Source organism: Meriones unguiculatus, chromosome 20 (assembly GCF_030254825.1).
Source record: "Meriones unguiculatus strain TT.TT164.6M chromosome 20, Bangor_MerUng_6.1, whole genome shotgun sequence".
In the NCBI taxonomy this organism is placed as follows: Eukaryota; Metazoa; Chordata; class Mammalia; order Rodentia; family Muridae; genus Meriones; species Meriones unguiculatus.
In genome coordinates this window covers 45,093,928-45,109,198 of record NC_083367.1, presented here as the reverse complement: position 1 = coordinate 45,109,198, position 15,271 = coordinate 45,093,928, and the positions used below count along the sequence as shown (strand labels likewise).

General features: G+C 42.6%; 1 protein-coding gene across 2 annotated transcripts in view; it reads right to left on the bottom strand.

The window, feature by feature from the left end:
- The window catches only part of Cdk19 (cyclin dependent kinase 19), a 132,573-nt gene extending 118,977 nt beyond the window's left edge, over positions 1-13,596 (bottom strand). Inside the window, exon 1 of one of the 2 annotated variants that reach the window (XM_021638749.2) lies at positions 13,236-13,596. In XM_021638749.2, coding sequence (XP_021494424.1) covers positions 13,236-13,363 — 128 coding nt within the window. In that variant the 5' untranslated portion in view covers positions 13,364-13,596. The remainder of the gene's footprint in view (positions 1-13,235) is intronic. The other variant, XM_060373571.1, reaches the window with a different exon arrangement.
- Between the last annotated feature and the right edge of the window lie 1,675 nt (positions 13,597-15,271).

The window sequence follows — 15,271 nt, the reverse complement described above, 5'->3', positions numbered from 1 at the left end:
TTAAGTGGGAAATGCATGCATAGTAAATATATTTTCCAGAATAATTCAAGAATACATAATTTTAATAAGTCTTCCTCTCCGGGATGAAGCCTCAGTTTTTCTCTCAACCCATATTTCCATCCCACAGAAATTCTTGTTAGAAATTTGTTCTGAATCTTACTTCCTGGTTTTGAAAACAAACTATAGCTCTCATTTGTCTTTGCATTATTACCTGTGTCACAACACCTGGCTCATGGAAGGAATCAAATGATAAAATAGTGAAGGATTAATTAAATTACTTGGCATAAATGGAAGAAGAATTAAAGTGAATCATGTATCCATGGACAAAGGCAGGCAGAGAATGGCATTCTTATGGACAGACAGCGAACAGATCAACAGGCAGGCTGTGGGGGTGAAATGTGGGCAGACAAGATTATTCAAAAATTACTATCACAGTGCTAACATGACTGGCTTTGCTAAGTCATCTCCTTTTCACTACTGTGACCCAATTCTTTGCATCATTACATCTGCTTATCATGATGTGTCTATTTTCCGACCATTTTGGCTGTGCAGGGGATTAAATGTAAGGTCTCCTCATACTAAACTGTATCTTTCTTAAGTCAGTTAGGTAGGAAAAACTTTAAAAAGATATATAACTGGAAATACTTAAATCAGAATTCAGCATATTCCTGTTGCCCTTCAAATGTCCCTACACATCCATAAGTAAACTATGTCTCTGAAAGTTAAACTAGAAAAACATTCCCATTGTCTTAGTGTAAAATCAGACTGTAAGAAAACCTAAGAAGAAAAAAAAAATGGTACATAGTAATTAAAAAAAAAACTGGAGAATTCCTCAACTGGCAGCATGCCTTGAATCCCAGCAATCAAGAGGCAGAGGCAAGTGGATTTCCGTGCACTCTGGATAGCTTTTGGGCTACCTACTGAATTTCAGGTCAGTAAGGACTACATAATGAGACAGCCTTAAAAAATAAAAGAAACAAAACCCAACAACATGGAAAAGAATTCTTAGAGGTAAAAGCGCTTGTTGTCCATACCTGAGGCCTTGAGTTCAATCCCCAGAATCTACCTTTACCTCCTCCTCCACCTCTTCTTCCACCCCCTTACCATCTCCACCTCCTCCACCACCTTCTCCTCCTCTTCCTCCTCCACCTCCTCTTCCACCACTACATCTCCACCTCCTCTTGCTCCACCTTCTCTCCTTTTCCTCCTCCTCTTCTACTACCACCACCTTCTCCTCCACTTCCTCCTCCTCCTTCACCTCTACCTCCTCTTACAGCTCTTCTACTACCACCACTTCCTCCTCCAACACCTCCTCTTCCTCCTCCAACACCTCCTCCTCCACCACCACCCCCCTCCTCCACCAGCACCACCTCCTCCTGGTTAAGGGGCATAATGGTGTGCGCCTATAATCTCAGCACTCCTAAGGACAAGACTAGCCCAGACTGCGCTTCACAGCAACACAAAGGAAGTAATTGTCCTCAACGAGGTGGAAGAAGAGAACATGATCCAGAAAGCTCTCCTGTGCGTCCACATGCAAGCAGTGTCGTGAGCGTGCTCACTTCCCACACTACTAACGCCCTCTGTCTCTGTCCTTCAGTCTCTCCCACATACACACTTTTTAAAATGCTTTAAAAACAATTTACAGAAAAAAAGAACTGCTTATAGCAAGAAGACACTGGAAAACTCTTAAAACAGGAAATTCAGAATCTTGAGTTGAAGTCATAATAAATAAGACTCCACTGAAGACCAAACTGGTAGGAAATTAACGGAAAAATCTCCCAGAATATAGAGGCAGTGAGGGCTGAATATTGACTACAAATTTAAGTGGCACTGAAGGAAACAGCAAGAAGGGAATGCTGGTTAATAAGCATACCTGAAGAAGAAAACATGAAGGACACAAAAGAATAAACAATCAAATCAATAACCAAACATAAGAATTTTTCCTGTAACCCCAGCAACTGGGAGGTAGAAGCAAGCAAATGAGGAGCTGAAGCCCACCCTTGGCGGTACAGCAGGCTGGAGGCCCACTTGGGCCCTGTCTGAAATACCACTCAAATTTCACCCTGGCTGCCTACAAACAAAAGAAAGCACTCACAGAAGGATTAGAAAACCGGGAGCAGATCGGAAGAGTAAGGCCAAAGCTACTCATTACAAAGTTTAACCTCCAAAGTTAACCTAAGTGCAAAGCCATCTGTCCAAAGAAGCAAACAGAATTAAAGTCACAAGAGACAAAGCCAGGTGAGAAACGAAACCAGACATCTGTAAAAGTTACAGAACCATAAACAAACTGAAGAGTCCATAAAGAACAGAAACGAAGAAGAGGGAACTGGGAAGAGTGAAGGGCTATATATATATATATATAGAGAGAGAGAGAGAGAGAGAGAGAGAGAATAATAACAGAAAAACAGTAAGTTTCAAATAAAGAAACTCCCCATGGACGATGTATTCTAAATATATAAAGCAGCAGTTTTGTATTCAAAGAATAAAATTTTAATAATAACTCTAGAAGTTCTACACATAGCTAAATTTGCCAACCAAGTATGAAAATAAAGAGCATTATTTACAGACGTAAGAACTTAGAATGTCCATATAAGCCTGTATGAATAAGAAACCTAAAGCACACAGGCATGAGCATACACAAATAAGTATAATAAGAAAGTTTCAAGCCAAGTTATGCTGTAAAGGGGGGAATACAGTTCAATGCAGTACTGACTAAACATTCACAATGCCTTACGGGTTTTTTAATCATATTTATTCATTCATTCATTCATTCATTCATTCATTCATTGTATGCAGGTGGGTGTGGCTGTGCATTTGCCATAGCACACATATGGAAGCCAGAGGAATCAGTTTCTCTTCTCTTCTTGTGGGTCTTGGGATTAAACTCCGGCAATCAGGCTTACAACAAGCACTATGCCAGCCGAGACATCTCAAAGTCTCAGGTTTGATCCTGAACAGTACAAAAAAATAAAAGGGGGTCAACAGTACTAAGCATTTCTAAGAAGTGAAGAAAAATTGGAAACAGACAGTAAAAAGGAAAGCTCTTACTTTTCATTTTATGTACAACTGCACTGTTGAAGATTTGGTTTCTACTATTTACAACTATTAAATAATTTTAATAGAATAAAAATAAAAGTATTTCTACTGAAAGATCAACAGACAACGCTGGTCCTGCATATACACAAGATCCTGTTAGTGAGGGGCTGTTGCATAATGATAATTTAATCAGGATAAAAACACGAGTTGGTGGTCCCACAGCACAGTGGAGCTGACACCTTCCTGTTAGCTAGCGACAGCACAACACAGCACTCAAAGCAAACGATCCGAGATATTTGTACATAGTTAACATCCACATCCCAATCCATGGGTCAAGGCCCCTTTGGTGGGAATTAAAAGGGCCCTTTCACAAGAGTAGCTATCAGATATCATGCATATCAGATATTTATATTACGACTCGTAACAGTCGCCCAATTACAGTAATGAAGTAGCCACAGAAATAATTCCATGGTTGAGGGGGTCTCCTCAACATGAGGGACTGTATTGAAGGGTTGCAGCACCTGGAAGCTTGAGACCCAATGGTCTAGACAGAAAGGTGAGTTCTTGGTTGCTGGAAAACTGGATTAAAACTTTCCCTTCCAAGCGGATTACTTCTGATTTTTGTTGGAGAGTTTTTATAGGGTTTGGTGGTAGAGAAGATAGCTGTTGAGAAGCAAGCAGAGTATGTCGCTGTACCCAGACTGCCCTTGAACTGCGATCCTTCTCCACCTCCTGCGTGCTGAGATAAGGCAATTATCACCACAGCAGCGTCGTTATTTTCAAAATGACTGCTAAATAAGCACAAGGGGCAGAAGCAGAACGATGGCTCAGAAGGTTAAAAGTCAAGCCTCCAAGGCTGACAACCTGAGTTCAACCCGTCTCCACATGATGGAAAGCAAGAATGGATACCCCAAAGATCTCCTCTGACCCCACGCATGCACCACAGCACATGTGCGCACAGTCACCCACATACACAAACATACATACAAACATTTTTAAAAATTCTTTAAAGGAGCAAGGGGTGCTAGCAAGTCAGCTCAGCAGTTAAAGGGGACTTGCTGTTGCTCTCCCACAGGACCTGAGTTCAGCTCTTAGCACCCATGTCAGGGATCTTAGAACTACTCCAGTTCTACAGAGGCCCAGGTCTTCCTCTGGTCTCAAGGGCACCTACATCCACAGCAAATATACACACAGAAATTAGCTAAACCTTTTTAAAAAGAATAAGTTGATCAAGCTCACCAGTAAGTCAAAACCAGTACGCAGCTTCATTGCTTTTCTCAAAAGCTAAATTTACATTTTGCAGTGTAAAATTCTTCTTTCTTTCTTACAGGCCTGGGAACTAAACCCAGAACCTCAAGTATTTGTGCCAAAAGCTCTCAGACTTGGCCAGCATTCCTGACCTCCTGCAGTGTGGTTACTGTTAACTGTACCTTTAAAAGTGGCTGAAAGCCAATGCTTTTAAGGTGCCACGATTTTATCCTTTTTCTTTTTTTATTTAGTTGTTCAAAACAGGGTTTCTCTGTGTAGCCCTGGCTGTCCTCAAACTCAGAGATCCACCTGCCTCTGCTTCCCAAGTGCTGGGAGTAAAGGCGTGTGCCACCATGCCCAGCTGGCCAGTTCCATTTTTAATTTGCTTGCACATCTATTTATTTACATCTACAATACTTAGTGAACTTAGATTCTTTACTCTTTTCCTCCTCAACTCCCTTGCCTTTCCCTCTCCTCTCTCTGTCGCCGAGGATGAGCTTGAAATGTATTTACATAGGACTTTCTTTGGAATGGCTTTACGCATCTGTGGGCTGTTAAACAAATGTATCGTAAGGCTGTGCAAACATCCTACCTAAATAATACAGCTGACAAACTTCATGCGGCCCCTATGCAGTGAGGGCTGTGGTCAGTGCAGTGTGCAGGGCTACAGCAAACATAACATGAAGCACCGGCTGAGGCACAGCAATTTGTCATTATTGTAAAGTAGAAAATAAGCATTCAAAGTCTCTGCGAGAAAGCGGTGCTTTTCCTGCAGTGACTGACTATATCTGTCTGAGCACCAGCACCACAAGAAAGGATGTATTATATTTGAAATTAAGGATATTTTACGGGGACACCAATTATCTGAGGACTTTAAAGGTTTTTATTTCTCTGATCTGTCACTTCTGCAGAACTTAAACCTCAATAAAAAAATTACTGCTGCACACTTGTATCCTGAATTACATCCTTTCCTCTCTCTTGAGACACTCTTTTATCCTGCACTGTGCATGCTCCAAACAGCTATTACAGGAAGTGTTGGACTATCAGCTATTTATACATGGACAAAATCTTTAAAATAGCATCGTCAGCTAACTCTGCATGGGTCCAGACCAAAACACTATTTTTAAGAAATGGCTGAGTTAGTCACTTAAATTTAAAATGCATTCTAAAAATACTATTCCTTGTCACTTTGTTTTGGAACCAAAAGGAAGTACTAATATTGTACAGCCACAACACAACATAGCAACAAACAAGTTCATCTTTTACAAACACCGACTTACAGTTATTTTTAGGTTTGGGGTTTTTTGTTTGTTTGTTCTTGAGACAAGGTCTCACTATGTAGCTCTGGCTGGCGTAGAACTTGCTATGCATACCTAGCTGGACCCACAGAGCTCTGCCTACCTCTACACTCCACTGCTGGGATTAAAGGTGTGGGCCACACTCAGCAAAACTCGGTTTTTAAGATCCAAATATTCAAAAAACATCTAAATACTCTAACTCTAATGATACAAGAGAATTTCAAACTGTGCTGTATCCACTTAAGTCTATAGCAACACCTAACCCTGACTATACTGAGCATTTTTCAAAAACCAAAGTCACTATTTAATCCTTCCAATATATCAAGTCCCAAAATAAGTGACAAAAAGTACAGATACTTCATCAACACTGACATGTACTGTATTTTAAAATTCATTCTAGTTAAAAATCTGTGCTCCTAAAACAATAGCATCCGGAAGCAATTTGCATGTCCAGCGACTAACACTTATCCTCTTGAATATCTCAAAAGCCACTTCTTAATCTCCAGTCTTAAGATACATATCGTGTATACTGTAGTATTAGTAAACAATTTCAAGTCATTACTTCCAAAGGCAAAGAGTTTCTAGGAATTTAGCTTACAGATACATTAATATGCAGAAGATTGCTCTTACTGGAATATTCATAGTGTTAATACCAGCCAAAACCTAGAACAATGCTAAAGTTCCAAGAGGTACAGTTAAATCATGTCAATTAAATAGAAAATAAAACTATTAAGATATTTCTGTACTTAAGATATGTAATGACCAATCTTCAAGTTGTACAAGTTTAAGAAGAGAAATATATAGACCACAGTATTTATCATATGGAATGGCATGTTTAAAATATATACACAAAAGAAAATCCATCTAGAAGCTGCCTCCAGAGAGGAAAGTGTATGACAGAGGAAGATCTGTTACACTGCCTCCTTTTTGATGCTCTGTATTTTACAAAATGCTGTTTTTAAACTTCTTTCTTTTTTCTGTGTATGAGTGTTTTGTACACATGTATATATGTGCCCACCACATTCATGCATGGAGCCCATGAAGACCGAAAGAGTTCCTGGGGTACCCTGAACTGTAGTGACAGATGGTTGTGAGCCACCATGTGGGTGCTGGGAAGCAAACCTAGGTCTTCTGGAAGGTATATGAAAGTCCTCTTAACTGCTAAACCATTTCTTCAGCCCACAAAATACTTTTTTTGAAACACTAATTAAATATCTTTAATTTATTTTGAAACCTTATGTAGTTCCCATTACAGTATCCTGTAAATACTGGCTTTCTTTACCAATCTATTTCAGACTTAGTTGTAAATTACTATAACTGAGATGGCTGCACAAAGCTAAAATATTTAATATCTGCTGCTGTTCATAAAGTTTGATGTCTAGTGCTATCAAAACTCAGTGAAAAATTATTTCCTTTAGGCCTCAAAAATAAAGTTTTAGAAAGTTTGTATTGCAAAAATAAGCTAATTAAACATAAACAATGTTTACTTCATTTACTAAATGCTAAAAATAGTTTTTAACCATAAAGCTGTAATATCAAAAAAAAAGAATTCCTAAAATATCTAAGTGCTGACATTTTCTAAGCATTGCTATAAAATAGCTATTAAAAGCACAGAAGACAGAATTCACAGTCCAGCAAAAAAACGGTCTGGTCTAAGAGGAAAAAATGTTTACTATTTCAAAATAACTATTTTCTTTATCAACATCTGTTAACCGGAACTGTAAGACATGGAAGTAGACACCTATGCTACCAGCACTCTGGAATCTAGAACAAGGATGGGAAGTTCAAGACCAGCCTGGGCTACAGAGCAAACCTTTGCCTCAAAATGAAAAGGAGACAATTAAAGGTACAACCTCTTAGGGGGGAAAAAAGGTACATAAACACATACATACATACACGCATACACGCACGCACGCACGCAGAGGGTGAGGGGGCAGACTAACCAGAGCTGGAGCTGGGAAAGTAGCTAAGGTCTACTGTGCCTGCCTCGCCTGCACAAAGCCTCCGTCTGACCGACGTTAACTAGGTGCTGGGGTTTGCACATGTAATCATATAATAACACATGTATATGTATTCTATACAGTCTTATACGTGTTATTTATGTGTGTGTTTACGCAGGTGTGCACGTATAATAGATAATATACACATGCATACATTTGGAATTTCAATCTGTTCTTAAGGTAAAGAAAGCATGTTTACCCATTTATGGCACTTTAAAAATTCAACTATTTGAGTTTGTTTCCAACAGGAGCTCTGGTGCCCGGGCCGAGGTTGAAGCTGCTTCTTGTGCCTCTGCCTCCTGAGTGCTGCTGGGATGGCAAGTATGCGCTGCCACATGCGGCTCAACATCATTTTTGACTGTGTATGTACCCAACTCTGTCCTAGAACTGAAGCCAAAAACTTACCAGAGACTTTAACATCTTTTGTAGTGAAACTACACCCAGAAGGAGGAACAGAAGCACAGCTCAGGGCACCGAGTGAGTAAGGGGGGGCTTAAGGCAGACAGCAGAGCTGGGCACTCAAGTATGAACAAGAGCTGGCCAGATATGTAAGGATAAGGAAATCGGAGAGGAATATCAATGACAACCCCACTCTAGTTAAAATGTGGAAGAATGTCAGACAGAAAAGACTTAAGCCCTAGAAAATGCAGTCCAATGCTACAAAAGTAAACTACTCCAATGACGTGGAAAAACAGGAACTGATCAGGATCTGACTGCAAATGTCTTCTGATGCCAAATTAAGGGACTAAACTGTAGCTCTGATCCTGTAAGACATAAGAAACATGTAATTGTCACAAACAAAATACCTCTGACTTTATTTTCAGGACAATGGCAGCAACTTGGATCTTGGTCTACACTGAGAAATGACTAAAGGCAGAAAACAACTCTGGGGCTGTGCAATTTGGAAAATGGCCTGCAGTGGTGACAGGGAAAGGAGTCAGAGGAAGACAGCAGCTATGCGTAACACACTCTTGTGCAGTTTTCTTGCTCTGGGGGTTGAATCCAGAGCCTTGGGCAAGCTTCCAACTTTACCTCACACCTCTTCCTCTGTACTCCTTTTTAAATGTAATTTATTTCCAAATTTCTGATATGGGTGTTTTTTTTTTTTTTTGTTTCGTTGGTTTTTTTATTTTGTTTTACACAAAAGTGTTTAGAATAAAATTACCAAAGCTGAGGACAAAAAGGTCTCCTTTTTTCTTTCTCATCACAAAATACTAGACTCCTGTCTGGACTGCAGGTTTCCCAAGTGCTGTGTGACAATGAGCTTAATAAGCTCTGAGTTTCCTGTGTGCAAAAAGAGGAAGTCCACTAACCGGTCTAAAGCTCTTGCCAGTTTGAAAACATTTATTACAGCGCTAACTACCTCTTTACCCTCCAGAAGCCACCACTAGAAAAGCAAACACGCTAATCAATTATAAAAACTCTATTAAAGACAGGCAGATGCCACTGTACCTCTTATCTGCCCATCGCCATCTACATGTGTGTACATCTACTGTGAAGGACTTCATGAAACATTAAAACATGAACATACCAGTCCTCATCGAAACCCTGACACAAAACTGAAACTCTGGCAGCCATTTCACTTTCAATTACAAAAAAAAAAAAAAAAAAAAAAACATGAATCAAAAAGAAACTTTTTGTCTTTAGTTTAAATCTTGGAAATTCAACTTATATTAGGTAAGTTTTCACACATAATCCTATGCTGTAGAATCAGGTTTTTATAGCCCTTTTAATGAAAAAAAATTGACAATATTCCTTGATCAATCATAACTAAAAGTTTTCCTAACTAGAAAAATATGCTCTTCAGACGTGTCACTGCACATTTCTCTGTCTAACTCTTTTTGAGACGGGGTCTCATGGACCCCAGGCTGGATGGAGCGCATATGTAGCCAAGTAAGCCTTGAACTTCCTGTCCTCCTGGCTCCACTTCCCAAGCATTGGGATCACATCAAGCTCAGCTCACACGGAACAGAACCCAGAGCCTGCGTGTGGACGAGCACCCCGCTGACCTCGCTATGTCCCCAGCACAAGGTGGAGCTTCTTACTAATAAGCAAAAATTTTATGAATTCTCTTTCACACTCAAAAACTCTAAACTATCCTGGACCTGGAAGCACAGCCAGTGGCAGACTGCATGCTTGGGATGCTTAAGACCCTATATTTGACCCCAGCACCAACAGGTAAAGGCACTTGTCTGATAACGCCAGCATCGCAACTTTAACTCAAAAACCAATGCTGCAAAGTTGTCTCCTGACCTGCATACGCATACCATGGCACACACATATTTCTAATAAATAAATTTTAGGTAATTAACTTTAAGCCTGGTTTTTTTAAGGCATGTATTTACTTCGAATGCCTGGGGGAGAGGACACCTACAAGCCACAGCTATGGAAGTCAGAGGACAATTTTGTGGAGACTGTTCTCTCCTTAAACCACATGGATTCCCAGGATCCAACTTAGATGTCACGCTTGGAAGCAGACACTTTTAACTGCTGTGCTGTCTTAAGAGTTCTTGATTGCTTTCTTTACAGGGGATCAATACTTTTCCTTCCAAACAAAAAATTAATGAGTAACATTTTTAAAAAGACAAAAAAAAAAAAACCTGGGAGAAATAAGCCCTGGTGCCATGTTGCACAACAAAGAAATTGCATATAATCATGAGATATTCAATGTATCAAGTAAGTTAGAAACAAGAATTTTGAATGTTTTCAACACAGTGAAGTGCTGTTTGAAGAGACATTTTTACCCTAATTTAAACAGTATATAATGTATACAGAGATCAAAAATCTTTAAATGTAAAAAGGTGAAAAACTCAGATACATCTTACATTTCTAGTCTGCTATGAATTCACACTACGTTGCATAGCCTATATTAAAATCTCACTTGGAAGGAACAGTCTGTAAGCTATTACTAAAGCATAAGCAAAACTTTTCCTGAGTTATTCCTTCCAATGTTACTCTAAAGATATAACAATGTTTATATATGCTAGTGTATATATATATATATGTGTGTGTATGTGTATATATATGTATGCATGTATATATGTATGTAAATAGTGTTATATATGATAGAATCGATTCTCTCTAGCAGGCCCTCATCTCTTTTGCTCCCTAAGAGAAAATGAAAAAAAAAAATGTTAATGATAATTCCTTTTCATTTTCCCTGGGCTTACCAAAATAAAATCTGAAAAGAGGTGAACTGTAATTTATAATGACCAGAGGATAAAATCCTTACTGTGCAAATCTGTATCATAGTTGAGAACCATCACCAAAACCTTTCGTTCTTTCAAACTGCTGGTAAGTAATGAACATAAAACTAATCCCACTACCAAACCACAAGAGATTTCAGTGTTTAGTGTAAAGCCAGGAATCCAGACCAGACACTTAATCCAAGAAAAATAATTAAACAAATATAAAACCTATCATGGTTTGATTTATATGTGCTATAGTAGTCTGAAAATATGAGTATTTTCATATTCTACGTGGGTTTTTGTTGGTGGTGGTGGCTGGTTGGTTGGTTTTTCAAGACATGGTTTCTTTGTGTAGCCCTGGCTGTCCAGGAATTCAATCTGAAGACCCAGCTAGCCTCGAACTCTGAGATCTGCCTGTACCTGCCTCTAGCTCTTAAGTGTTTTTTTTTTTAATTCTACTTTAAAAAATAAAAAACACTGATCTTATTTTATTTATTCTAATTTACCAATTTCACTTAAAGAATAAGTGTATTTTACTCAAGAACTTTATTAGAAGGACATACTGAAAAATAAATAGAATCAAGAATTGGTTTTTGTTGTAATCCCAGCCATTCAATGCAATTCAGAAGTATAACTGAACTTTTCTCAGTTTCCGGGCATATAAAAATACTTTAAGATATTTTTAATGTAAGCTTTTTTTCCTTCTAGAGGAAGTGTATTACAAAGTTAGCAGAATCGGGGGCAGGGGGCAGGGGGCAGGGGGCAATCCAGCTCAACAATGGAACAACAATGTCCACACAGCAGCTCCGGTTTGCTTTCCCCAAACATCCCGGGGAAGATTCCCAGCGGATACCAATTTAACAAGCCGAGTGCTGCTCCAAAGATGAAGCCTGAGTCAAGCACACTCTTCAGCCCCTATCCAGCACTCAAGGATGCGGCGATTAAAAACAACTCAGACAGCTGAGCAGCTTGGCCTGAACAGTTCATTCCACCTGCAATAGTGCCCATGATCCTTAAAACCTGGACAGGACTTACACTTTTCCGGGCACTGTGTAAGAAACACTTTCTGTGGCTGTGTTTTGGTTTCCCTCTTATAAAATTAGCACATGCACTGCCTACTTTGATCCTGGAGTTCTTCAGCCAACCATATCAAATCACAGCAGTGTGAAGGGCCCCTAAGTAGCACTTCATACGTAAAGTGGGGTGATAATCTGCCTCTCAAAAATGCTCCATTACAATCTTAAAATCTCTTTTTGTATAGTCTGACAGTCCTTGGAGTCTGAGACTGTCTTTCTAAGTTACGGAACCTAGAGGAAAGGAATTCCTTCCCAGATGGGGACCAAGGTGACAACTGGGTTTAAACCCACCATTCCCAGGCCAGGAGCTAGTTCTGCCTGTCTTGCTCTACAAGTTGGTCTGCCGTCCGTCCCAAAGGAGCTATTCTCGACACATTATCCAGCTTGTCCTTTATTAATAAAACAATCCATAAAGGCTCCCCAAGAGATTCCTATAGAGTCCCTCAACTCAAAAAACGGTGGTTCAGGCCCAGGTCTGTGTCGGTCCGCTTTTTGTTCTTGATGGTCTGGGTTCTCCATAAACACTACCCACACGCAGCCATCTGACAGAGGATGAGGGATGGAGGCTGTTAATACTCAAGAGATTTCTTCGCGAAGGAAAAAGAAAAGGGCAGGGTGTGGTGGCCTTAAATCACAGTGCCGGAGAGGCAGAGGCAGGCGGATTTCTGATTCCAGGCCAAACAGGAGTGCACAGGGAGACCCTGTCTTAAAACGGGGCGAGGAGATAACCGAGAGGTGGGAAAGGTGGGTTTGTAATATACAGTTAATCTCTCTCCAGGGTCCACCTTCAGAGTGCTGAATTCAGAATACTAAAGTGTGGGATCGGGAGAAGGTGAGCGAGCAAGATCAGGAAGTAAGCCACAGGGGAGGCGGGTTGATTCGGAAGCATCCAGAGAGTCAGACCCGAGGGGCCAGCCAGGACCCTAGCGCTCGCTCGGCCACCAGACGGGCGGCGGCCCCGCGAGCTTTCAAACCGCCGCCCCGGGAAGGCTCTGCGCCGATTGGAAGTTCTACAAGACCGTCACCAGCACAGGGCCAAACCGGTAACTCTTTAGCCAAGCCCTCCAGCGAGTCCCCCGGGACCAGACCCCCTAAACTCCACCTTCCAGGCGCGGTCTCCACCGGGTCCCGCCGCCCGCTGTAAGCGCGCAGCGGCGACTCGGGGCGGGACCGACGACCCCGACGGGACTTGCACTGGGCGACTTCGAGGGGCGCGACCGGCCGACGGGGAGGGGGGGAGAGACGGCAGCACGAGTGCCTCCGAGTCGGCCCCGGGACGCCGCTCTGCGACCCACGCCGCCTCGTCCCGCAGACTACGACCCACCCAGCCCTCCGGGTCGCCGCAGCGGCGGGGACCGGGCGAGCCCACTCCCCCGCCCGCGCTCTTACCCATCTTTCCGCCTCGCTTTGTAGACGTGCCCGTAGGTGCCGCGTCCCACTTTGCACCCTTCGTACTCAAACAGATCCTCCACCCGCTCCCGCTCCGCCGCCAGCTTCGCCTTGAAATCATAATCCATTGTCTGCTTCCCCCATAGAGAAACCGGGACGCGGGGGCCGCCGCCACTCAGTCCCTCCTCCGCCGCCGCCGCTCCACTTCTCCAACAGCCGCCGCTCGGGCGCGCGCGCGCCGCCCGCCGCTCCGCGGTCCGCCTTCAGCAAGGGACTCCTCGGCGGCCGCGGCAGCCACCTCCTCCGCCTCCTCCTCCTCCGCGGCGGCGGCGGCGGCTCCCGCAGGCACCCACAGTCCCGCCTCCCCCCTTCATTTCCTTGTTTTGGAACCTGGTGGGCCGCGCCGCGGCTTTCTCGAACTCATTAACGAACCAAGCGGCCCGCCTCGAAGTTGCGGAGGATGCTGGGAAGTGTAGTTCAAAGGGCCCCAGGAGCTGTGCGAGTTCCTCAGGCTCTAGGAATACAGTACCCAGAGGTCCTTGGGCCGTTTCGGCCACGCCTCCACACGGCGTGCACGCCTGCGCGCTGCCGCCGCCCCACCCCCTCAGGTAGCGCTCGACGAGCTGTTCCTGTAAACTGTAGCGCAAAGTTACAGCGGGCTTTCTGCGAGCTTGCGGGAGCTGGTGGGAAGGAAGCCTTAGCTCAGCTGGGAAGGAGATACCCGGCTCTGACTGTCCCTGGGCTAGGAAAGCGGGAAGCACGGCACGAGAGCCCTGCTCAGGAGCTCATTCCGGAGCATCCAGAGCCGAGGACTGGGGTTTAGACAGTTGTACTACACATTGTTTGTTTTCTTGGGCAATTGATCCTCCTGTTGCCCCGCCCCTGGCCGCGGCTTATTGGCAGAGACTGAAGAATGACGTCCTCTCTGGTGTGTGGGTATCTCGGGTTTGGCTTCTTTCCTGCTCTTGATTGGTAATCGGGTGTGCTGGGTTCTTCCTGATAGGTTAATCGTTTTTTTCTTTACGATGCAAAAAACCGTATTTCAAAACCTGAACATTCAGCGGTTTCCCAGCTCTTGCTAGGGGAAGCGTGTAACTTCTGCGGCCCACAGCCAATCATCTTTTTCTTGGCGCTCTCGTCGGTTTTATCCTAGCATATGCGGGTGCGGTAGCTGAGCTCTAACCATCTGTCTGAGAACAATTAAAGTGCCTGGAAGATTGGAAAATGCAGCGTTTTGAAAATGATCATTTTTGCTGGGTTGTAAAGCGTTTTTACATTCTGTGCGTAATGGTGAGGCTCACCTGGGGGGGAGCTTAAGGAATTTGTGTTAATCGTGATATTGATTCCTTACGGTTTCTGGGGCTCAGGACCCATCACCTCAAAATAGCACTGTAAGAGCCTACAAAGTGCCACAGTAAAAAAAAATGCGTCTCCCTCTGCATATTGATTGCTTTCAATCGAAAAGAAATTGAGATCCATGCGATAACGTGCGTTTCAGCTCCCTTCCACTACCTAAAACAAAATGTCAGGCAGCATTTTTGTGAAGAGGTTAAGTTAATAAGGGAAACTTGATAAGGTATCTGTATCAGGAAGGCAGCTTACCTATTCCTAGACAACATTATTCCTGGGCAGGCAATCTAAATAAAGAGTCGACCCTTATTCGTGTTATTTCCTTCCCTCGCCGTAGCTTAATTTGTCTCCACTACCTACTAAAACTTTAACTTATTGTGCCTTTCTATATGTCTTGAGCTTCAATCACCGGGCCTCTGAGTTTCGTTTTGTAGGACTACAGTACATACATCTATAATTAACCTTGTTCTGTCAGACCAGGCAGGGTGGTACACACTCTAGTCCGTGCTGCTCTTGGCAGAGTCAAGGAGAATTTCTTGAGTTCCAGAGTTTAGAGTCAGCCTACATAGTCCTGCTAATCTGGTTTATGCCAATTTAATTTGCAGACTAACCAAGCAATTTAGGATAGGGGGAAGTTATTTTTCTCTTCCTATAATGGCATCTTCACATATCACACGCTCAGACAC